This window comes from Sinocyclocheilus rhinocerous, unplaced genomic scaffold (genome assembly GCF_001515625.1).
Source record: "Sinocyclocheilus rhinocerous isolate Xijiao unplaced genomic scaffold, SAMN03320098_v1.1 scaffold412, whole genome shotgun sequence".
Lineage (NCBI taxonomy): Eukaryota > Metazoa > Chordata > Actinopteri > Cypriniformes > Cyprinidae > Sinocyclocheilus > Sinocyclocheilus rhinocerous.
The window spans coordinates 88066-115032 of NW_015642498.1; the positions used below are offsets into that span (position 1 = coordinate 88066).

The following is a 26967-nucleotide window of genomic DNA, read 5'->3' on the forward strand; positions in this document are numbered from 1 at the left end:
TCAGTATATTTATATCCTGCATTCTGTACAAGGACTGTTGCATAACTCGCTTTCACAGACTCTCTGAAATCAATTTTGGAGTTTTGCACGTCTGTTAGCGCTGAGGCTAATTTATATGCTAGTGTATGCCTGTTTCTTGGCCAAATTTTGCAAGCGAAATCAGTCATTTTAATAGGAATCAGCACAATAAGGAGTTTTGCGTGAGGGCAAAAAAAGTTCCCCATGCAGATTTTACTCATGTTTAAACTGGTCGTGCAAATATGCAGTGCTAACCAACAAAAAGCTGCTTGGTGACTTTGGTGTGCTTTATGCATTACTATGTTATTGGATTTTTGGCCCACAAAATTTTGCCTAAATTTCGCTAATATGACCACACCTCAGTGAAACAGACCAAGGGCAAAAGGCTACTGGCTATTGACTCCTTGGATATGTCCTACTTCCAATCCAGGAAAGAAAACAGCAGTCATCAAGCCATTTCATTGGCTTTAAAGGTAGCTGAAATCAAAATTATTCCCAAAACGGATGCCAAACAGCTATTTAAAGCTTCACACGTTGCATTTTGCAGTAATGCACTTTCCAGCACACAAGCACTTCCTACACTCACGTACGCCGTGTCCCAGACACCTACACGGTCTCACATACAAATTATGGTTTGCTGGTTCAGTGTCTTGCTCTCAAGGGGCAGTGAATCAATACTGATTATTTTACAGTGCTGTTGATTATTGCTAGTGATAACTTGTTTCTCACCTGAGACTGATTTTAGATTCTCCCCAATTAATCAAGCAGTTGACTTTTCTCAGATTACTTCAGGTATTCAATAAAAAAAGCCAGCTCTGCAGTCATTTTCAATATATCACTGATTCTTGAGACCTGGGACAAAACAAATGTATCTGCTATTAGTTTTGAAAATAGTGATATTTTGCCAATTTACATGATTACTAGAATGTTCTTTTATTTGTTCCTTTATTTTATTATAATAATATAATTTAATAAAATTTTATTTTATTTAAAAAAAAAAAATTTTCACTTCCCTTAAAGTCAACTGCCCTCAGACCATAACTCAATACTTCATAAATATATATACTTACATTTACATTTAGACATTTAGCAGATATTTAGCAAATATACTTAAATTATATATTAAAGTATAGATTAATAAAAATGCTTTTTTTTGTATAATAAACACTACTGACAAAAGATTAATTGTAGAAATTACACTTCTTCTTTTGGTTTTCACAGATGTGTCCCTACTTTTGTGAGACTGAAAGATATATGATTTTTTTTATTAAATCCGGAAGTATCAAAGTCATCCCTCACCCTAAAGTCTTATTTTGATATTTATTTTCATTATTTTTAAATATACAAGGTCATACAGACGCTGGTGGGTTATATAGTTTTTGTTTTATCATTTTAGACATAACTTTCTTTTCTTTCTTTCAGCTATGCTGAAAATGTGTTCGAAACCATTCGGTGGTATTTATGTATTCATTCACTGAAGTTAATTCTAGATTTGTCCGTTCATATTAAGTATTTGACATATTAATGTAATATCTCACAGCAATATGTGTTGATGGGTGAAAAAAAAAACATTTGTGAGAAAATGGATGTTGAAACCAAATTTAAGTCACTATCTCTGAACATATTTAGTAGATGAATTCAATTTAATTCTATGACACATAATTTTTTTTAGTATAGCCTGTTTTGTCTGTTTTAGTACTCAAGAATCGGCGTATGCGTACAGCCTGTCCCGCATGTCAGAGCCCAGAAAGCATATAATTTGATCTCTAATTGCAGTTGGAAGCACTCACAGTTGTTTTTTTTTAGGCCTGCGGTTTTAGGCCCAGATTAATTGTGAGTCATTCATAGGAAATGAAAAGGCAGTAAAAGCCGATCCACATGCACCTGTCTATACTTTAGAAAAGCAGCTCATTCGAAACATTTTAGTATTGAATACAAAAAAGCCCTTCAATGGCTTTAGCTCTAACTGACACCTTGACTGAGAACATATAAGCCTTTTTTAAAAGCAGCTTGAGCCAGTGTGATTTATGACCCGTAGCAATCAGAGTGTCTGATATAACCCAGAGAGAAAGGGAGAAGGAAAGTGAGGGAATATATAGATTAAAGATTCAGGACAGAGAGGGAAGGTATAGAGATCTTAATCATCAAAGCAGTTAAATAATATTACACAGTCTGAAATGCATCATAACATTAAATAAAGAGCAATCTCCTATTAGGACTTTTTTAACAGCATTTTCAGAACACCAGTCAAAATAAAAGTACGGTTTAACATGTAACAGAAATATATTACTCTTGTATTACGCAGAGAGTAAAGTACCGAAATTCAGGTACCGATACTGGTACCATACCGGTTAAAATGTGAACGATACCCAACCCTAACCATGATACATACATATTTTAACATATTATCTTCATGTTACAGTAATGAGAATGAGACACTGTATTTTGCAACTCTAAGGTTTAGACTGTCTGTTTACAGTAATTAGAACTGGAGAAATAAAATGAGTTAGATTTTCAATATAATGTTATAATTCATCCCTGAGGGGTAATCACAAGAAAATGGGAAAGATAAGGTGAAGAAGAGAAAGATCTAGAGAGGTATTTTGAGAGCTTATGTGAAGTATGTCTCTCCTCTGTGTCAGTGCAGGTCAAAGGTTAACGAGAGAGACATTAAATCCTCGTTAAGCCCCAGTGATCAGTATGGTGGATTACAGCCTCTATGCGCTTCACATACAGTGTGAAGCACAATTGCACTCCAAAGCGCACACATGCATAATTATGGTAGGAGCATTTCTAGTATTGTGCTAATTATACTGATTCCAAAGGGTATTGGGAAATTTAATTAACATTTAAAAACGTATAAATGTGCTTGCATTATATAACAAATGATCAAAAACAAAGTTTAAAAGGATGTCAGAAACTCACTTTGAAATCGTTTGACTAAAAACATTTAACATTTCACATATGTTTTACCAAAATACCAAAAACCTTGACAAAGGGAATTGCAAAAATGAATGTGTTTTGAGGAAAATCTCTAGCGTTTTTTATTTCCTGACAACACTTGGTTTTATAGTTTACCTAATGCAGTGACACTGAGATATGTTTAAGTGTGACTTAAGTGCCCAAATATTTTTGTTACTACTGTATATACATAGTTGAACAGTATTTTTTTATTATTATTCTGTTTAGTTTTGTCTAGGCTATCAATGTTAGTTTTAATTTTTTTATAGTTTTAGTTTATTTAGTTTTCCTGTTTTATTATAGGACTGCCAAAGTTAATGCACAGTGTGTATAATTTAAAGAAAAAAATTCTAATTTAAAAATTTCTCAGCACAATCTAGAGTTGTTGCTGTCTACTGGCAGTTGTTTTCCACAGGCGGATTATAAAACAATTCTAGTTTCATAATGTGCCACCAAAAGCTAAAAATAACGTGTGGTCATTTTTATTTTATTTGTGTGGTATAATGTGTGGTATTTTATTTTATTTATTTAATTACTATTTTATTTTTATTATTTTCATTAATTATTTTTTATTATTTTATTTTATTTAGTTTTTATTATTTTATTTTATTTGTTAATGCTTCTTCAGGAGTTTTAGTTCATAGCTCAGAGCTCTACAATTATCTGGAGTGCCATATTTGAAATGAATGGGGAAAATACCTTTGGAACCCAGGCTGCTCCAGAAGTGGGCATTCAGCTCTTTTGTCAGTCAGTTTGTTTGGACCAGTAAGGGGTACAGAGGTCACCTTGATTAATCCCAAACTCTTTGGAGTAAATTACAGTAAGGTTATTTGTATTCATTCCTTTGATGTTGATGTGGTATGATTTGTGCCTCACCAAAGTGAAGTGTAATGAAACTACATTCTGTTAAATGGCCATGTGTGTTTGCAAGGCCACTGACCCACAACCAGGGCGCATGTTTTGTTTTGTGTTCAGAGTCAGCGTGCTTGAAGGTCATTATGGTCACTTGAATATGAATTTGGCCTCATGTCCCATACATCAGAAATCTGTCCCATTCTTATCCTCGTCATATTCAGACAGACTTCACAGTGAGCCCTGAAACACTAAACCGCCTGTAGCATCACGCTACCACTCGAGTTTAACATCCGTCTGTTCAGACATGCCGTGAATGACATAAGGAGGACACAAGACGATTTGCACAAACCAACAGTTTCTGTCAAGCCAAGTCGCAGGGTCAGTTTTATTCAATGCTGCTTCCATCTGTATTTATCTGCACCTCTTCCTTTCTTCCGTCCTTTTTATGCAGTATATGCCAAGACTTCTGAAGCCATACAACTTCTTTATGTGAGGAAAAAATGTCAGTATTCACTACTAGACATCTTAACATCTGAGTTTGTGAGTGAAGATCTTTTCAGTGAATGGGTTTATCCTATTCACAAAACCTAAATGATTCATTGACAAATCAAACTGATCCAAGACTGAATTCCAGTTCATTTATGACTCGATGATTAGGTCGCAAATTTAGAGTTTGTTATTTTCAGTTTACTTGATACATTTGTTATGACAAATTTTGAGGTTTTAGGTTGGGATTTTAAGGTTGCTGAGGGTGAAGATCCATGTTAGATGAAGTGGTTGGAGTTTGGGCTTTTGAATTATGGTTAGAAAATGGGGGTTAGGTCTGGATTTTAGGGTTTGTGGTTAGGATCAGGGATTAGTAAAAGGGGCAAGAGAGTTCATGATGGATTTGGTTTGGGGTTTGGAGTTCTAGATTAGGACTGGGATCAAGGTTAGACGAAGGAAGGGATGGGAGTAAAGGGTTTGGGATCAGGGTTAGAAATAGATTTAGAATTTAGGGGTTGGATTCAGTGAAAGGATCAGGGAGTCCATGGTGGTTTTAGGTTGGGGTTTGGAATAGAAGTTGGAGCTGAGAGCAAGGATCCAGGTTAGATGAAGGAGGAGGAGCAATGGGTTTCAGATAAGGGTTAGAAATAGGGGTTGGATTTTGAATTTAGTTGTTTGGGTCAGGGTTCAGTAAAAGGATCAGGGAGTACATGATAGATTTAGGTTTGAGTTTGGAATAGGATTTGGAGCTGAAAGTAAGGATCCAGGTTAGATGAAGGTGGAGGAGCAAAGGGTGTGAGATAAGGGTTAGAAATAGGGGTTGAATTTCGAATTTAGGTGTTTGGGTCAGGGTTCAGTGAAAGGATCAGGGAGTCCATGATAGATTTAGGTTGTGGTTTGGAGTAGGAGTTGATGCTGAGGGTTATGATCAGTGTTGGGCAAGTTACTTCCAAAATGTAATACATTATATATTACTAGTTACTGTCTTTTGAAAGTAATTAGTTACATTACAATATTACTGTCTCTGAATTGTAATGCGTTACACGTTATGATCCAGGTTAGATGAAGGTGTTTGACTAATGAGTTTGGGATAAGGGTTAGAAATAGCGGTTTGATTTAGAATTTAGGTGTTGAGGTCAGGTTTGGGTTCAGGGTTCTTGAATGAATCACGAAGTACACAATGGATTTGGGCTCTGAAAACATGTTCATCCATCCATTCATTCTCTAGATCACATGTCCTATGTAGGATCGCAGGGATGCTGGAGCCTGTCCCAGTGTCTCGGCCATAGGCAGGAAAACACTCTGGATGGATAAATGCTAATGTCCTACTTGGCTAAACTATGTTATGCCATATGTGAAATGAGCTAGCAAAAATTATGTTCTTCAGCACTGACTGTTATACCAAGATATACATGTAGTTTACCAATTAACAATCAGGCCTTCTTGGTTTTACATCTGATCCAGTCAATGACATGAGGCGCAGCTCACTCACACAGAGAGATGTCTAATGCCAACACTTAAAGGCTTTTCTACGAATCCAATCAGTGGAACGGTCCAGGAGCGTTTAGACAGCCTATTATACGCCCTAATAAAACTGTCAGTGCTCCAGTGAAATGATGTGCCACTTCTTAATGTGCCGCAATTTGGCCCCTCTGTCTCACCACTGGACACTGGCCATCCTTTCTAATTACACTAGTGCAAATGTGAGAGTCTCTTGTGAACAGTTTGGTTCACCCTCTCTGTCTCTCCTTTTATTACACCCCTTTTTTGTATCCCTGCTGATCAATTGTCATCTTTGCTTTCCTTCTATCTCTGGTGTGGGAGTCTAAAGCTAAATCTCAAGACTTGTCCATGGTGTAACACTGGGTTGATTGTTTATAAATGTCTCATTCATAATGTCCAGATGGTGATGTGGTTTTACTGCCAGATCTCTTTGTCTCTGCAATAATTTCACTGCCCCACATGTCTAGCACTCTTCACTTGTGAAAATGCCCTTGGCTGCTGATTTAAGTGCATTTTGGCATGTTCCTCTGGAATGGTTATCCGTTGGATCTGTCTGAAAAGCTGCTTCAGGATCAGAGTCTCTAACCGGAATCCATTGATTACCAAACACTCTTCCAGAGCGCCATCTGCCGTTTCCAGGATTGGCTTATTTAGTGAAGATCTTATTGTTATCAGATAATTGTTGCACTGAAATGTCCCTTGGAACATCACTATGACAGCTTCGGTATGACACACAGCTCAACAGAATATTGGTTATGATGCCCAGAAGCAAGATAAAGGTTTCCAGAAGAAAATGATTACTTGGTCTCTGAAATTATAGAAGCCAAATTAATTGAAGACCCCATAAAATTGAAGTTTTGTGACTTTCCTTGTGATAACCAGGCCCATGTGGAATCTGAAAACACAGAATTCTGCAAAAATCCTAACCCTACCCCATGTAGTTACATTATATTATCAGAACTTTCTTAGGTTGGTACACTGTAAGTACACTGTAAGTACTTGTAAGTACACATACTGTGAAATAAAGTGCAGCCAAAATTTGTTTATTTTTGCCAACAATTAGAAAGATCTATATATCCTCACCTTCCATTTTTGTTACGTTTTTCATAATACTTTCAGAAAACCTCATAATATCTGTAAAGGCATGTACTTTAATTTAGAGGCAAAATTTTAAAAAGACAGCTCATCATCACAAAAAACATCACAAATAAATTAATTAATTAATCAAATGTTTTAGTGTCTTTTGCTAATGGCGACTAGGTTTTAAAGCTGAAGTGTGTAGTTTTTGCCCTACTACTAGATTGTTTCAGACAGATGGTTTCTCCTAGATTGCCATTGGTTTTGCTAGTCAGGATGCTCAGAAATCAACATTCCAAAAGCTCTGCATATTAAGCTGGGATAGAAGAAAGTATTTTAATGTAGAAAACCCAATACACTTAATTTCTAAATTATTGCTATATTATTATATATTTGAGTAATTACTAGATTATTAGATACACAAGGTGGTGGATATCATTCAGTCTTGTGCTTCCTGTCTGACTGTTGTCATGACCACCAGTTTAAGCATCTGCTATTTTGGTTGTACTGTAGCTAGTGTTTAGAGAAAATGTTCTGTCTAGCTTGGTGTGCGTGTATGTGAGAGTATGCGTGCACTGTTTAAATGACTTTTCAAAGCTTGCATTAATATCTCATATGGTGTGATCAATCCAGCTTATCAATTATCCTCTTTACTAGGAGCTCTGTCCATCCTAAAGTGTGTGTGTGTGTGTGTGTGTGTGTGTGTACGTGTGTGCGTATGTGTAACAGAAGCAGATGACTCTTAGCTGGTTGAGGAAAACAAACGCCTCTCAGCGTCTCATCAAAGAGCTAATTAGCTCCGGCTCTACTGATATTCTCATTAGCTGATTTATACCCATTAACTCAGATATAGGCATGGGACCATTAGCTTACCAGACACATGCTTCAAAATTTCAAAAGGAGCTTATGGGGAATTGACAGTGGATGTGAATGCACACACACATAAGACAACTCACATAACAGTAATATGTCAAAAACAGTTACTTGCTTCTCAGTAAGGACAGTTTGGGTAAATCTGATAATGGAGGTAAATGTACATACCATATTTACATCACTCCACCAAAAAATTATGCTCATGTTTTCACTTAAGAAAGACATCTGAGAGGTCATATCTCATCAGCTGGGTCGTTCACACTAGGTTAAAGGCTGAATTAGGCCTCTAAAGGACCCATATTCACCACATTTATATATTAATATTATGTATACTTATATTTTATATTTCTATTACTTTACATCTAAATAAATGTTATTCAATATCCAGCATTGCTGTTGAATATATGCAACAATCAGTATATGCCATTCGGTACATATTGAATATATACTGGCAGCTTCATACCTCGATGTACTCCGACTGTTGCCTACTGGGACTGTGTGTATATTATGAATAAATGAAGATTAATGCTCCCCATCTGATCTCTGTGCTGCTTAAATCTTGTTTAGTTAATGAAATGCACCTCAGTCATAAAGAGAGCGCTAGATGGTAAGCAAGTCGTTGATTTGTGGCAAAGTGGACATTAGTTGTCCTGACTGTCCACAGCATATTTTAATCAGTATGCACTAGAGCCCACACATGAGAGGCTGGAAGGATAGAAAGAGATGACAAAATGACAATAGTACAAGAAAATCAATATCAATATATATATATATATATATACACTGAACAAAATTATAAACGCAACACTTTTGTTTTTGCCCCCATTTTTCATGAGCTGAACTCAAAGATCTAAGATTTTTTTGGATGTGGAGGTCCTGGGCTGGTGTGGTTACATGTGGTCTGCCGGTTGGATGTACTGCCAAATTCTCTGAAACTCCTTTGGAGACGGCTTATGGTAGAGAAGTGAACATTTAATTCACGGGCAACAGCTCTGGTGGACATTCCTGCAGTCAGTATGCCAATTGCACGCTCCCTCAAAATTTGCGACATCTGTGGCATTGTGCTGTGATAAAACTGCAGATTTTAGAATGGCCTTTTATTGTGGCCAGCCTAAAGCACACCTGTGCAATAATCATGCTGTCTAATCAGCATCTTGATATGCCACACCTGTGAGGTGGATGGATTATCTCGGCAAAGGAGAAGTGCTCACTAACACAGATTTAGACAGATTTGTGAACAATATTTGAGAGAAATAGGCCTTTTGTGTACATAGAAAAAGTCTTAGATCTTTGAGTTCAGCTCATGAAAAATGGGGGCAAAAACAAAAGTGTTGCGTTTATAATTTTGTTCAGTGTATATACAGTATATATATAGAAAAACCTGTCTGGATTACGTTTTCTCCTAGTCTCACCTGCATCGTACAAATTTACGGCATTTGATGAATGTTGTTAGCATAATCAGCTTAATATGCATCAAGGATGTTGCAGAATCTAGGACGTGTTTATTTGAAAGTATGTTTACCAGCTCAGGTTCAAATTGGGCGAGATATTTAACAACTGCATCCATGAGCTGATTAAGACTTGTGAAGTGATGTGAACTACATTAGGAATCGAAATTTGAGCATTGTTATCCACTGACCTTTTCTGTTTGCTGTGTTCATTTATTGTGATTTATAGTCATCGACCACCATGCACCAAGTGTTGTCCTGTTTTTTTAGCAAAGCACTACTTTGAGCAAATATTTTCTTTTTTTGCAAAATATGTTTTGCATCAGAAGACCATTTGATTTTCATCCATTGATGAGGCTTGATATGACTTGTATCTGTGCTCTCCAGAGCACTCTTCCATTCATTTCTCTATCCATACAAATGAAGCGCAATCAAGCCACTTTTCCTTCCTTTCAGCTAGTGTCACTGATTTCTTGCTCAGCCTTGCTCACTGAAGCAGCCCAGTTGTGGCCTGTCGGACTCTCTGCTCCTTATTTGATGACTCATGCCCAGCCGACAGCAACACGCTGCACTTTGCTTTTTAATCAGCCGGTTGCCGTTATGCTTGTGTTGTAAATGCAGCACAAAGAAAGAGAAGCAGAGTGTGATTATTAATTTCGATTAGAATTTAGTGTGCATTAAAATACTTATTTGTGTGAGGCAACTGCATGTCAGATTCTTTATGTAGGCTATACATCCAAAAAGCTGAGGACTATTTCTGTTTTATACATCAGAAACTCAAAAAGGTCACCTTCACATTATAAACACTATATAAGCGTTATAATCACGATCAGATGCCGTCTGAGAATCCTGAGTTTCCAGCCTGGTCTCATTGTTTATATGTAGGTACTTGTACAAAACATTTACAGGTACAAAAATATAATTTTTTTGTATGTTTGGGTATGCTGATGTGTATGGAAGCCTGTTTCCGCCAATGAATCAAAAAATTTAAAAAGGTCATTTCGACTTTTTATCTCACAATTGCCTGATAAAAACTCGCAATGAGAAATGAAGTCAGAATTGTGTGATATAAACTCTCTATTGCAAGTTATTAAGTCAGAATTGTGAGATATAAACTCGGAATTCTGAGAACATATCAGTCTTTTTTTCTCCTCAGAACTGGACTTTATAACTCGCAAAGCGAGTTTATATATCACAATTTTGAGAAAAAAAGTCAGAATTACTAGATAAAAAGTCACAATTTCCTTTTTTTATTTTGTATTCAGTGGCGGAAACGGGCTTCCATAGATGTGTGCAATGTGGACACACTGGCAACAACAAAAATGAAAATATATATAATATATAGAAATATTCACAAATCCTTTATATGATGAATTTATTTATAGTTTAGATTCCTTAACTCTAATCCTAAAACTAAACATGACCACTTTTCAAAAAAATAAAAAATGAAACTGGCAGAAAAATGAACAGTAACAATTTGTTACTATATTTTTGAGTCACTAATTTTTCTGCTACCTCTAAACCTCTTGCTACTAAGGATGGAGATGATGATGATTGAATAACGACATGAATTCAGGTCGACAATCAAACAGATTCTGAAGATTTGGATTACAGTTCAAAAATAAAATAGATCATATAGATAGATAAGTCATTTTATGGTGCATTTGTGGTATTTTATGCTTTTTTTGAGTCACGGCATATTCAGAAGTGTGTTAAATGTAATGGTTAAATGATAAGTAATGAAAAATGTCATTCATTTTTAAGTTTCAAGTTATTCTTGTTCAAAATAAATGTAATTTTTTTTAAACGAGCTAGCACTAGAAGTCACAGAACAGAATAAAATGTTTAACTGTATTAAATCAATCTGATTGATCATAAATACATAAATAAATCCAATTGATCATAAATAGAATCAACCAATTAATTCCATTACTTAAATATTCATAGATTATTCATAGAGAGGGTTCGTAAACATGTATGTCTGTAAAGTTGTTCATATGCATTTTAGATTATGTCAGTACGTGAATAATGTATGTTTTAGTGTCTAGGCAAACATAAGTAAAAGTACATGTGGTATAACTGCATATTATACATACACGAATACTCTTGAGATCACATTGAATTATTAAATTCGATTAGAATTTAGTGTACATTAAAATACTTATTTTATGTGAAGGAGCATGTCAGATTCTTTATGTAGGCTACACATCCAAAAAGATTTCTGAATTATTTTCCTGATATTTTATACATCAGACGTTCAAGGTATAGTGACTAAAAGGTCAGTTTAACATAATTGCAAAAGCATTTTAATCACAATCAACCTGGAGCCTTACAGGCAAATATAAGCTTATAATAACATCAATAGCTTTTTCATCTCGATATAGCAACTCTGGAACCCTGTATAGTGAAAATGTTTCGCATGACTGCTCACAAGCTCGCTGTTATCTCTGGATTATTATAAATGAAACTGCATTCATGTGCACAATAAATATTTCTGTAATTGGTTATATGTTGTCTAAAGTGGCTTTTTAATGGCCAATCTCTAAGAACAGGGAGACCAATACAAAGCCGATTTAATTTAAGAATAATAAAAAAACACATGCAAACAAACTTTATTTTAAAAACAAATTTTGTACTCAAATACCTTATCATTATGAAAATAAAAGAATATATATTAAAAATGAGTTTTAAAAGATGAATACATTTCACAGCAGCCGTATTCTTAATTCTTTATTGGATTAACTGTGCAGCTCTAGTATGTTTGTGCACTCTCGCTAATTCCAAACAGGTCATTTGCATCGCCTTGTTCATTCCTGAAGGTCATCTGCGGTAAGACATGAAAGACAGAGAGGGAGAAGTTGAATGCAAGACGCTGGACGGTGTATGCGTGTGTTTGTTTTGTGCATTTCAAGGCCGATTTAGGAGGAGTTTAGAGAGAAAATATTCATGAATCATGAACGTTTGATGTCGGTGAGTATTGTTTAGCTCTTAATACCAGAAGAGGTGCTCTAGACTGCCACTACTTCCTGTTTGTTGTGATTAGAGTTCAGAAGCCTCATGGTCTTTCGCCTCATCTCAGCCAATGTTTTTCCTCCGGCGGGGGAATGAGCATTTGATGTGATGTGAAGTGTGCATTTTAAGCATCTTTCTGTCATTGGATTTGGGCGTCCTTTCATTGATTGCAACAGGAGATTTGTATTTTTTGTCATCAAAAAGGATCAACAAATACGGTCCACATGGTCAAACTTGTATATTTTACATTCAAATCTCTCTTTTTCTCAACAGATACATGAAATATTCAAATAATAACCACTTGTCCTCAAAATGCAATTGCTTTAGAGAAGAACTGAATAGATATTTGAATAGCTGCTGTTTGAATTGTATCTTCGGTTGTAATTACAGATTAAATGGTCTTGATTTTAAACACTGTTCATTTTGTAATTGCACACTAATCCTGTTACAGTTATTTTAAGCACTTTAAAGAGTACTTGTTTAACACTACTTAGAATTATTCAGATGCTTAACACAGCACCACAACAATTTCAGCAAATTATGTCATTTGGTAGAATTTAACGCAATGACCAATATGCAATGAGACAGTCTGAAATAAAAAGGGTCTGGATATTACATATTTATTCTGCACTATTTCTCGGTCGTTAATCAAATAGGCCAGTTTAAACTTCTTTGGATAAAAGCTGTTATTTCCTTCTTTCCATTGAAAGTCACAAGATGCTATTGAAACGTTCTTGAATTATTTTGCACAAAGTTGTATTCACATTTTGGATTCAGTTAGAATATTACAAAATACAAGTGATCTCAGAAATGCCTTTTGGACCCCATTTAGAAAAAAAAAATACTGGCTAAAATAAATAAAGCAATAAATGAAACTGCATCTACACGGCTCAGAATGTACCTCAAGAGAGGACAGCTGTGGAGTAAGCAAAATAATAAAGGGTTATCGTCTGGCTTTTTTTCTGTTTTGATTTGCTTAAAATTCCCACGTCAAATCTAATACTAAAGATCCAGCATGCTAAAGGTTTTGTTCTCCATTGCAGGTCACTTTTCACCTTGGAAGACCTCTAAACAGGTAAAACGTATCGTATTCCAGCCCTCTGAATTTAATTAATAAACTAACATCAACTGTGTACTCTCAATATTGAGTGATTAGGTCTTATTATACATTATACAGCAAGCATATGTATTAATAACCATGACTGTTGAGCTTTATTACTAAGATCAACGCATAATAAATGGCTTTATTGTATTGTTATAACATATTACCACTAACTGCATTGTACTAAGCTACTGCTTGTGTCTCTTAATGGACAGATACAATAAGAATGACTAATTTGCTTTACAGATACACCACTACAACACCAAACGGCAGCTATATGTATAATATTTGAAAATAAATCAACCAATATTAATAGAGCAAATAATATTTTCTAGTTAAAAGCATAATTTGTTCTATTGAAATCTTTTTTAATAGAAATTGCCTTTTTTTGTGAGTGCAAAATTGTTTTAAAAATCCAGTAATCACAACTGGAAAGATTATGGAAATTCATTTGTTAAAAGCTACGGGGACCTAGTTGAAATAAACACTTAGTACAGCTGAGAACAAATCTCTGCACCTTCACTAATCTTTCCTCACTAACCAGTGCACTGTGTAATGTGGCACTTAAACCTTCACCCTCAGCTGTCTGTCTCTGTAATGTCCTTTGATTCTGATCCAATATTGTCAGCTGTCTTGTCTGCTTGACTAAATTTTCAAGAAAGTGTTCTTCAAACTCTGAACTGTCCCATGTGTATGTATATTTACACACAGGATGGTATATGTAAATGTATATGATAAGGTATATGACGGCATATATATATTTGCAAATAAATCAAATGATTTTAATAGAGCAAATAATATTTTTTATGTTAAATATATACATTTTTGTAAAATCTAGTTATGCTCAGGTTTGCTAGAAATGTAAAACTGTAACTCTGGCAGTGAAAACCCAGCTAAAGACTTTTTTTTGTGATTTACTGTTTTCTGCATAAAATCATTCTTCATAAGGTAAAGAACATTCTGTGAAAATGTAACCTTGATATCTTTGATACTGACTGAGTAAGGCCATGTCAAATATTGGAATCATAGTAAAATGAATAGTTAAAGGGGTCATATGATGCTTTTTTAAAGATCATTATTTTGTGTATTTGGTGTAACAGAATATGTTGACATGCTTTAATGTTCAAAAAACACATTATTTTTCAAATACTGTACATTATTGTAGGTCCTCTATGCCCCGCCTCTCTCAAATGCTTCGTTTTCTACAAAGTCCCTCCTTCCGACAAGTGCAGTCTGCTCTGATTGGCCAGCTGACCCAGTGCATTGTGATTGGCCGAACACCGCAAGCACGCGTCGGAAATATAACGCCGCTTACCATAATCGCGAGCTTCATCTTTCAAAATAAATGTAAAGACAGAGCCCGAAAGGGGAACAGAGTCGCGTGACAGACACAGTGATGAAGCTGGTATGTGTTTCTGATGTGACCCCCTCTCGCTCTCTCTCGCTCTCTCTCGCTCTCTCACGCTCTCACGCTCTCTCTCTCTCGCTCTCTCACGCTCGCTCTCTCTCTCTCGCTCTCTCACGCTCGCTCTCTCTCTTTCTCTCACGCTCGCTCTCTCTCTCTCTCTCTCTCACGCACACACACACACACACACACAATGCGCAAAACACTGCATTTGAACAGTCAATAGCAAATACTTAAACTAATAACAAAACAGTAGCTGATTCAGAAGCGCCAGATTGTCATAGCAAAGTCAGAATTACCTCCTCTCCTAGGTTCACGAAACGGTCGTCCATAAAATGCATTGCTGTTCTGTTGTAAGTAATCTTAAAGATTCCTAAATGCATCTACTTTCGGAAGGCCAAATAAAGTGCTTTTGCTTTCGCCTAGAAACACACAGCATCTCCCTGACATGCTGCTTCAACACTAACTGCGGTTACCGAAACCACGCCTTCTTTCTTTGCGTGAACATTTGGGCCACATTATGCAAATATTTCCACATAGTGACATAGATATGTGGGGGCGTGTTAGAATGAGCCGTTTTAGGGGGCGTGGCAGAGTCTTAACTTTGATAAAGAATATCTCTTTGGTTTTGAGACTTTAGTCTTTGCAACTTCAGGGATCTTATCTATGCACAATCAGCTTGTAACACTCCAAAGAGAAAGGAAAACTTGAAATGGCATCATATGACCCCTTTAAAATTAAACTTTGATGCTTGTTATCTCATAATTCGATTTTGAGACTTTAGCCTGGATTTCACAGACAAGGTCACATTTATATAAAATTGTTTTACAAATCCAGTAATCATAACTGAAAAGGTTATGGTAATTAATTCATTGTTTAAAGATTCAAGAATGCTTGCTAAAACAAGCAAGCAAACAAACAAACACTTAAAATGTGATAAGTTTTCATCTGAGAACCAAACAAACAAATAAATAAAATCTACCCATTTTAATAAAGCAAGTAATGTTTTATTCTAAAATTCTAGTTATGCTCAGGTCAGCTTTTTGTGAGTGCAATATACATATTGAAAAATGTTTTACAAATCCAGTAATCACAACTGGAAAAGTTATAAAACTTAATTGTTGGTAGTTGATCATTTTGCAGCAGAGAATATTTAATATAATATAGAATATATATAAAATATATTGTACTGATATGTGTGTGTAAATATATATATATATATATATATATATATATAAAATAAAAGTTTTTGTGTACATAATATGTGTTTTTCCTACCTTGAAGATCCACAGGAGATTGTCTTTGAAATTATGTTGGTTCCTGTGAGTCTGAAAGTCTGAATCGAATGTCTCATATTGAACCCTGTTAAGAAATGAAATACTGAATTTCCAGGCAAAATATTAGAGATATCTCCATGCAACAGTGCATCAGTACATGCCTACCCATCCACCCACGCATTTATATATTTTTGGTTTGAGATCTCTGTCCTGTCTCCTTATATATATAACAAAGGCTTGACTGATCATAAATCGACTGATTTTTCTTCACTCTACAGAGAGTCAGTCGCACTGCCTTGAGCTGCTGGCCACTGTACTGTCATTCTTCAACACATATCTTTGTATCTATCTCTATAGGGAACAGAACTGGGACAGAGCGAAAGTCTCGTTACCCCAGTACAGTAGAGCAGCTTGGATTTTATCATCTCTCTCCCTCTCTTCCGCTGGGGTTTAATTAGACATCATTTGCTTTAAGAATATCTCCACAGCTAGAAAGAGTTTCATGACTGGAAAATGTTAAAGTGGTCCATCTTTTTCTGCAATTATCCATGTCCAAAGAATATTAGCCTTTACTGAATGTGAATGTCACGGTTATGTGGTCAGAGCACTGAATCATTCAATCGATAGAAATTATACGTTACCACATGCTAACTGTCCAGCTTCTGCAGAAACATGGCCAAATTGACAGTGAATTAAAATGGTCACAATATTAGTTACTTGTTTGTTTAATTTTGAAAATGTATTTCAACTTAATCTCTAGACTCAAAGAATCTAGTTTAAGCTAGATTTCTGCATGGTGATTACATTGAAATTTGAAACCAAAATCAACATATGATGATCAAAGTGTGAACAACATGCAAAAGCGGATTATTTTGTGCATACAACTCAAATCCATTTAGTTTTTTCTAAAAAAACAAAAACAACAACTGATAATGGAAATCTGATCTCTACAAATCCATATAAACCACATTCTTATGCAGATCTGTGTCCAAATATCTTAATTTTTTGCTCACTTATTGTAAAAAAAAAAATGGTATCCTAAAAATTAACTGGTAAAATCTAAATGAACTGGTTGTATTCAAATAAAAAAAAGATATTTAGCATAACTGAATAAACTTAAATACATTCATTTATAGAAACAAAATTTTCATGGGTTAAATTAGGTAAAAAAAAAAAAAATAGCTCTTTGTATAGCTTTAATATATGTGACCCTGCCTGTGAAAACCCAGCTAAAGTCATTTTTTGTGATTTTAGGCCTACTGTTTTCTACATAAAATCATCCTTTATATCTTTAATATTGACTGAGTAAGGCCATGTCAAAGATTGATATCATAGTGAAATTTAATGGTTGAAATCAAACTTTGATGCTTGTTATCTCATAATTGGATTTTGAGACTTTAGCCTGGATTTCACAGACAGGGTCACATATACAGTATAAACTACAGAGAGTCTGTTCTAAAGATTGGATTTGAAAACCAAATCACATCTGTCAGAAATCTAAACCAAATATGAATCCCTTTTTATTTCATCTCTGAGCACGTAAACTCTTATGCTCCCATTTTCACAGACTCTGACTTAAAGATATAACAAGTTAAGTCAACACATCAAATATTTATAATAAAACTGTATTTTTTCTTCATCACAAACCTGAACCCATTGCAAACCTGAAGTTATGTATAAAAAACTGACTTGAACCCACCCAAAATGGTTTGTCCTTTAGCAGACCTCTATCGTGAGCCTCTTTGATTGCTATAAGCAAAAACCTGTTTGCAAGAGTATGTACGTCACAGCACTTCGCTCTGGTAGTAATAACATCATCTATGAGCTAATGTGCGCGAGTTTGCTTGGCAGTGACACGTTTTAATCTGTTTGTTTCCCAGCCGCGCGCAGCAGCCCAGAGGCATTTGCCCTCATCCTCTACAGCTCCTCCAGATTAACACTGACCTCCTTTAATAAGCCTTGGCATCTTTCTCATCCTGGCATCTACTTTCTTTCTTTGTTGATTTTTCCACCTCTTCTTCAATTATGCCTTTTGTTTGGCATTTGCTTTTAGGGCGCTTTCACGCTAAAGCTTTTGGCACGAACCCGAATCCATTTGTTGTCCAGGGTTGTGTAGAATTTAATCACCTCACTGTCGGTTCATAAATTGGAATTGAACTGGCTAGGACCCGACAAGAAGATGAATTGGAGTATGAATCTGAATGGATAGAATGTAGAACTTACTAATTGCAATTCAAAGAATTTAATGACAAGCTTTCCTTTTTCTTGTGGAAAAGTACCTTTATTGGGGTAAATTTCTTCTTTCAATTGATTTTAACTCTTTCCCCGCCAGCATTTTTTATCATTTTTGCTAAAATTTCATGGCCCCCAAAATATTTTGTTGTATGAATATCTAAACATGCACCAAAATAAAGAACAAAGCCTGTTCTTATTCTTATTCTGTTTTATTCTAGCTTCAAACATTTTTTTTTTTATCAACACTTCAGTGTAGGTAAGTTTCATTAAAAAGCAACATTTTGAGCAAAAGGCTGAGAAAATTGCATGTTTTATCAAATACTACATCTGGGTCATATTCAGTACGATGATCAAAGCAAAGATAAGAGCATATATTATTATATAAATTCAAATTTTAATGCAATTCTATTTCCTGCTACCTCAATTCAAATTCAGATTTAATTGTAATTTTTAAAAGCATTCTGATGCAATTCTGAATGGCACACAACCCTGGTGTCTGCTTGAAAAGGTGAATTCGGGTATATCCGCAAATCATATGTACACGATTTGTCCTAAATCATGAAAATGAAAACCAAATAATTTTGCATTTTTGTAAATATTGACCGGTTATTCATATGACAGTGTGTCGTTGGAGATACAAATTATGTATTTTGTCAGTAGTACTTTATACAAATTATTCAAATACACTACCGTTCAAAGTTTTGGGATCAGGAAGTTGTTGTTGTTGTTTTTTTTCTTTATTCAGTAAGGATGCATTAAATTGATCAAGTGACAGTAAAGACTTTTACATTGTTACAAAAATATTCTATTTCAAATAAATGCTGTTCTTCTTAACTTTCTGCGAATACATCAAAGTTTCCAAAAATTAAATAAATTTAGTTTTGCCAACAAAGGAATAAATTACAATTTTAAAATATATTAAAATAGAAAATGGATATTTTAAATTGTAATAATATTTCACAATATTACTGTTTTACAGTAATTTTTATAAATACATACATAAATGCAGTCAATCATGAGAGAATTCTTAAAAAAAAATTCTTACTGAAACGGTAACTTTTAAACGGTAGTGTATATTACCTCCTCTTTTGTTACTTTTAGTATTGTTGATTCATATATAGCTAAGGTCATTAATTGAATTACATTTATTTGATCTCTAAAAATTCTAAAAACATCTGTGTGTCCGTCTTGTAACACCATTGCGCTTCAGGTGTCCTGAGTTTGAGTCCTGGCTCGTGGACCTTTCCCGATCCCGCCCCTCTTCCACTTCACTTCCTGTCCACTTTCTGTCCTATCGAAATAAAGGCATAAAACGGCAAAAAAAAAATCTTCTTCGTCTCTTTTTTTTTTTCAAATATATATTCTATAAAACTACTAAGAGAATCGTTAATGAAACCATTAAGAGGAATTGGAACTAGTAAAAAGTATAAAAGTACAAAGTGACTAGCAGAGGTAGAGGTTGGGGAAAACAATCTTGGGTTCAAAGCAAGCAGTCGAATCATGTGTGATAACAGCTTTAAAGGAACATGCCACTATTTTTGAAAATAGGCTCATTTTCCAACTCCATTGTAACTACAGAAGAGTCAAGTTTTAAATAGGAAAAATAATGAAACTCTTTGGTCATTTTTGAGCGAGATGCTAACGGTCTAATCAGATTCAATGATCTATGCTAAGCTGCAGCTAAAAGTGCTTCCGCCAGACCCGGAGATCAGCTGAATGGATTCGAAAACGGTAAAACTCAACTGTTTAACTCTAGGGGAGTTGGAAAATGAGCCTATTTTCAAAAATAGTGGTGTGTTCCTTTAATATTAGAAACAGTGGACTATGCCTGCTTGCTGTTCTTTGCTCATTCTATTTGCATAACCTAATTTTGGGTGTCGTGCAAGAGCCCGGTGTAGTGAAGTGGTTTGGGAACGTTTTGCCCACAGCTGCATTAGCTTGAGAAAACACAAAGATTACATTCAGTATCGTCAGCAATAGAGAAACGCATCAAGCGTCCTTGATGAGCCCTTAATGTGGCCTTATTTTGCTGAGCTTGAACTAACTTGCCATGTATTGTGTGTGTACGCTTCATTTAAAAACTAATTACCGCAAAAGTGAGTTCATTGTTAAACACCTTCCTAACCCACGGCCAGCGAAATTCCAAGGCAGAAGTTGCCTGGAAGAGCGCAGTTTGCTTACTCAGTTCAGCATATTAATAAACGCAGGGCTGGCCGATGATTGGGCGCTTTACTGAATGCCGGTGTATTTGCAGGTCTTGGAACATTGGGATCCTCACAGCAGTCCCACAGCCAGTCTATCTATCCATGCTCTCCCTCACAGCGCTCCATATCTGCACTGGCCTTCAGGTCCAGAGTTTGACCTGACCAAACCTGACCCCTATGACCTCTATGAGAAGTCCAGGGCTATCTATGAAAATAGGCGTAAGTAACTTCTTGCTAGCACCTAAAGCTAGCATTAATGCCTACTGCTAATCTGTGCTGTTTACCTACTGTATTTTTCCACTCCAAAAATGTGCACATACACACCAAACAACAAACGCATTTCCTGTTGTACATGGCAAAAGATATGTAGCAGTGTGTCCTAATGAGGCACAATGTGCTAAAACAGCTAACAATAAAAGCTACTTTTCTGTGGTGAGTGTTTGTGAGATTTAAATGAGTGACACGAAATTTTGGCAACTACTTGATTTGTAATTCTGTAGCATTATGTTAAGTTGCCCCGCCCACAGTTAAATCTCATTGGTCGAATTTTCCACTCCACATTGTTGTAAAAAATGTAATGGAAGAAATCATAGCGTCAAATATCTGCTTTAGAAATGGAAGTTAAATTGTTTTCAAATAAAGTGTGCCAAATTTATGTTACAAATGTTGTTAGATTTTATTGCTGATATTAATCCTGTCAGAGCTGTAGTTGAATGTCTGTTACCAAAATTAAACAGAGTTCAATATGGCCACTGAGTAAACTGAAATTAAACATCAGATATGTTCATCTACATCTTTCCGTTTGGACCAAAAATGACTTTTACTGGTGTGTTATTGACTTGAGCCTGGTTAGAGCATGGTCTCGAGTGACCATGTCAGCTCTCAGACTCCAAAAAATACTGTTTTGTTGTTGTCTCTTACAATGTTATCCTCCATGCTAAGTGTTCTGAGGTTGTTGTGTCTTGTCAATTTGGAATGTTTCCACAATGAGATCTGTGGAGCTGCTCTGGGGTCTGGAAGAACTTTAGTGGTCTTAGTGACTTTGACGTTATATAACACTTTGCATTATTAATGCAGGTACTTTCTTAACCAGATTTAGAGACTTTACTACACATACAGGCTTTCTGAACTTTTTCAAGGTCCCTCCCTGTGAACCATATTCACTGCCTTTTAAGTAGAAGCGTATGTTTAATTCAGCGAATAGTTTGAAATGCATTAATTCATACAAATGTGAATATACTTATTACTGTACCTAAAATCTACTGCATATTGAACAAAAAAGTCTGAAATGTCAATAGAGTTACTGTTGCATTTCTAAAGGTGCTTTAAACTGATTGACAGCGATTAAACCGATAGATGTCGTTCTGCTGCTAGCAGCCGTTTCTATTCATCTTCTGTCTGCACTCCCATTATTGCTTCACTGTGCATTTGCATAAACTTTTTTCTACTGACCTTTTTCTACTGTTTTAAATCAGCAAGTGTGCTCTTCCTCATTAATGCTTCCTAGTCTATACCTCCTCTTTAATTTTGTATATAGTTTCTCTTTAGTATTCACAGCTGGCAATGACAGGTTGGCAATGGAGATGTTGGTTAGTATTGATGTTGTTTGATGATTATCTTATCTTATGTGCAGTGATCCTCCATAGAATTATAAGAATTATTTTATTATTAGTAGTAGTAGTATTATTATTATTATTATATTGCACAGACACTCTATTGTAGATACCCTGGTGATTTTAGATATGTTTTCCAAACAGTTTAGTTTCTCTTTAAGGTAAGTATGCTTGATGATTGATTACATTTTGTATATTTTTCTGTGATCTTATTTTTTGAGTAAGATGTTTTAAACAGCCTAATTTTGTGAAATTGCACCGCCTTCTAATCTGAAAGTGTCAGGAATGTTTGAGAATGTTCAGTCGCAACACTGTTAATGTTTTATAGCTGTTTGAATATGCACTTGATGTTGCAAAGATGCTGTAAAAATTTGGCATTCTGTCAAGTTGGAGAATAGAAGCTTTTAAAATCTCATTAATACTTATATTCAAGTATTTCAGGAGCTTAGGTTTTAGCAACAAGGACACACATTCTGTTTATGTTAATGCATATTTTATGTGATCTTTTATATGTGTTTGAATGAATCTTTTGCAAATATTTGGTCGCCTGCAATTTAAGACTATTTTTCATTTAGTATCATCATGTAAATGTGTTATTTGTCTAAAATCATTGCTAATTATGAAACTATATGACATGATAAAGTTTTATCAGCACATTTCATCACTGCAAAAAAAGAAAATCAGCACTTCTTTCAACAATATTTGATACTGTAAAAAGGCTAAAAAATAATCTATCAATATTTATGTATTTGCTCTTAAATGGTTTTATATGCTACATTTTCAGTCATAGGAACTATCAGTCATTAAGAGTTAATCTATTTAAAGTGTGTTTTCCATGCTGTTCTTATTGAACGCAAAGAAAATTATTTAATCATTTTATATACAGTCGTTTAACAAACAGCAACATTGAACTACATATGTTGTATTGAAACATTTCAAACCATGCAAAATGTCTCCCAGAGACTTCCGTGAACACAAATAATTTAATTCTGAACTGATTCATTTCAAAAGAGCTCATTTGAATCAAATGAATCAAACTCTAATGCAATTGAGGTTTAAATTAGAGAGCTTAACATCTTAACGCTGTCGTGTCACAAAACCAGCCTACTGCTGCAGCTGAATGAAAAGCATGTAAATCATCACAATATACACAATACTGTATACAATATGTTGGTTAAATATCACGAGCGTAGTGGTTGCAAATATCGCCCAGCTCTAGCAGAGATGCAGATGAGGTTGCAAGAATGATGCAGATGAAGATCAGACTCCCTTTCTGAATCAGAATCAGGCTCAAGCTTGCACCTAGTTTAAATGCAATATATGTACAGCATAATACATGGCCGTGTGTAGGTTGCAGAAATGTGCTGCTCATGCTGATCTCAGTGCTTGTCTGCTCTGAGCCAGGAGATGAACTTGAGTTCTAAGATATTATATAATTAAAAGCCCAAAATCAAGAACTGACTTCATGCATCCACTGAAAAAACAGCAGTTGATTAAAAGTCAATCAGAATTGTGAAAGTATAGTTCACATCATTTTGTTTTCAAATGACGAAGTGTCATGATGAAGTGTGCTTTTAGTGCATTTTTGTGGGCACTGTATATTCACATATATCTTCATTGCTTTGTAGCTGTTGGGCATTATATTAGTGAGACAGGTGATGTATATATTGTAGTATATTTCCAGGTGTGTGTGTTTATATAAGCAGTGATTTATGGGCTGTCCTTGTATCTCTCCCTTTCTTAGAGCCAGGGCTTCCTCGAGCAGCTCTCCCAGCTGACCCTTCCGGTGAGTAAATATATCTACATCTAAAACAGAAACAATCTGACAGAAGGAGTTCTGCATAAAATAAAGTCTGAAAGTTTGAAATTCATTTTTTATATCCAGTTTTTATGACCTTTGTACATTTTTTTAATATATTTGGTATAAAGTTTGGCCTGCTGCAGTTTGACTTCTTTTTCTGCATTTAGTATCATCAAATAAATGTATTTTTATCACCTAAAATCATATGCAATTTAATGAGAGAAAAAAAATATTACATTTACACTGAATTTTAAGGACATTTTTCATCAAAACTAACTCTACCAAAAAAAACTGTTCAATATTTGTTCAAACAATATTTGATATATATTGTAAAAAGGCTGAAAAAACAATATTTAGTATTTATGCATTTACTCTGAAATGGTAATAAAAAAGTCTAAATAAAAAGTACAGTGTCTTTTTGGTATGCCTTACATACCAAAATCATTCATAGGTACATCAAATAAAAGTCCAATAAAATCTCTAAAATCTAAGTAATCTAAGTAAAGTCTGAGAGTCTGACATCCTTTTTTAAATACAGCTATTATAACCTCTGTGAAATACTAGAAATACTAAGAAATACTGGAGATAGAGTAAAAAAACTGTTCAATATTTGTTCAAACAATATTTGATATATATTGTAAAAAGGCTGAAAAAACAATATTTAGTATTTATGCATTTACTCTGAAATGGTAATAAAAAAGTCTAAATAAAAAGTACAGTGTCTTTTTATGCCTTATGCCTTACATACCAAAATCATTCACAGGTACATCAAATAAAAGTCCAATAAAATCTCTAAAATCTAAGTAATCTAAGTAAAGTCTGAGAGTCTGACATCCTTTTTTAAATACAGCTATTATAACCTCTGTGAAATACTAAAGATAGAGAGAAATACTGGAGATAGAGTTTTATTTTTTGCCACTTGTCATTCTCACTGCCTTGAGAGTGAACCTCTCAATGCAGGTTCAAGAACATAAAATGAATGATTTTACAAATTAAGTACTCAATGAACAGAAATGGGGATCTTAAATGTCATCCAGAACACTAAATTACACTTGAAGGATGAGACTAGTCTGGAGAAAAGACTAAGTTGTGAGATAAATGTGTACTTTCATTGACAGCATCAGAGTTCCAGGAGGTGGAGGTGCACTTGCGCAGACAGAAGTCCGGTTTCGGCTTCAGGATCCTGGGCGGAGAGGAACCAGGACAGCCTGTGAGTCTGGAGGCTCAGGAGAAGGCTCGTACTCTAGGACTAACCACACGCTTCCTAAACCAGAGCTCACTGCCATTTGCTAACATGATAACGCGTCTGTTCATCCACTTTAGTTTCTGTATGTAGCTTAAAGAGAATCTGTAGTAACAGTGCTATGCATGTACAGATCCTGATTGGTGCAATCATCGAGAAGAGCCCAGCAGATAAAGACGGGCGTCTCCGGCCAGGAGATGAGCTGATGTCAGTCGATGGGATCCCTGTGGCTGGAAAACCCCACCGTTACGTCATTGACCTCATGCATGGGGCGGCCCGGACTGGACAGGTTAAACTCACTGTACGAAGGAGAATTCAGACCACAGGTGAGAAATGGCTGATGTTTATTTCATTTGTCTACCAACAATAGCTGTTTCCATCCACCTATTTTTATGCGCATTTTGGAATATCGCATAAAAAAACACTGGTTGGAAATGCCAAGATGCGCATAAATTCTAAAAATGCACATAAAAATCTTATGCGCACTATTGAGTAGGATAAACTTTTTGTCCAATAAGAAAAAATGCGCACTAAACTACGATGGAGACACTTTTACCGAATAAATTCAACCATGTGCATTAAAAAAGTCCCAGTGTGACCAATCTCATTGCACAGCATCTGAAATGTTGTTATGGTCGTTCTGAAAAGTATTTCTGTATAATTGTATAATTCCCAAACAGCAGCGTCCAGCTCCGAAAGATGACAGCATTTATTGTGTTTCGTCTGCTCACTCTGAGGCAAAACTAATTTATTATATATGACAATTATTATATTAAGTGGCTTCTCCTACTTTTCTTGGTGATACTTAATGCCAGTTTATCAGGAAGTGATGATTTTGTTCTTTTTGACTCGTTGGATGGAACAGTACTTTATTCGCAAATGTTTTATGCGATATTCCAGTTTTACGCATTAGTTAAATTTGAATCTTTGGATGGAAACATAGCTATTGTCCAACAGTGAACATAAATTTTTTAATATATTGTGTTTAATAGCAATTTGTGGTGGAAATGATATTTTTAACATTTTGGGTTGAAAGTGGCCACCTTCTTTGTCTTGTTAAGGCTAATTTTATTGCTACATTATATGTATCCTAAAAACACACGGTTAAACAAATACTTGAATATAAACAAGTTTCTGCATAATATTACAAATATTACAGCTTGACTGGAAATGACACGCAATCATAATATTAAAAGTCGGGGGAAAAAAGCTTTTACACCACGCAAGCAAGATAGCAAAACACATTTGACTATTTATTTGTTAAATCTAAACAAATATGTGACATTTGTTAACTTTATTAGGGTCACAGTTGTTTGTTGTGGTTGAAATGACACCGACTGAAGAACATGAAGCAGAAGTAATGAAGCAGGTTCTGTTCTACTGTACCTCTGCTGCTTATCATGTGTCCTCTCTCTCTCTCGTCCACTCTGTCTAATAACTCTTGGTGTAGCTGAGGCTCAGATTTTGTGCCCTCTCAAGCTCTACCTCCCTCATCCTTCCCGCTGTCTGACTCATCCTCTCAGTCTTATCTTCCCTGGACAATCGTTTCTCCCCCTTTGCATCTCAGTGGAGCGGTTGAGGAAATGTCTGGCTGCTGGCTTTTTTGGCTTACTGTTTGATCACAGAAGGACTTCAGATCAGCTTTAGCCAAACCCTATACTATAGACTCTTCCTTTCTTTCTTACTCACACACACACTTGTATTATTCGTAGTTGATACCTGAAAAGATGATAGAATTGTGAATGGTTATATACTATGTAAAAGTATTGTAACATTCAAAACCTCTTTTCCAATCCAAAAATATGTTTTAATGCTCTTGTTTTGACTGGAGACACATGAACTCCTGAAATATAC

At 35.2% G+C, this 26967-nt stretch overlaps 1 protein-coding gene across 1 annotated transcript in view; it reads left to right on the plus strand.

Annotated features, from left to right (window-relative positions):
• The window catches only part of LOC107755877 (membrane-associated guanylate kinase, WW and PDZ domain-containing protein 2-like), an 88657-nt gene that overhangs the window by 43436 nt on the left and 18254 nt on the right, over window positions 1–26967 (plus strand). Inside the window, exons 10-14 of the mRNA XM_016572837.1 lie at window positions 13277–13308; window positions 20507–20675; window positions 23814–23855; window positions 24989–25104; window positions 25247–25439. Of these exons, the coding sequence (XP_016428323.1) occupies window positions 13277–13308; window positions 20507–20675; window positions 23814–23855; window positions 24989–25104; window positions 25247–25439 (552 nt within the window). The remainder of the gene's footprint in view (window positions 1–13276; window positions 13309–20506; window positions 20676–23813; window positions 23856–24988; window positions 25105–25246; window positions 25440–26967) is intronic.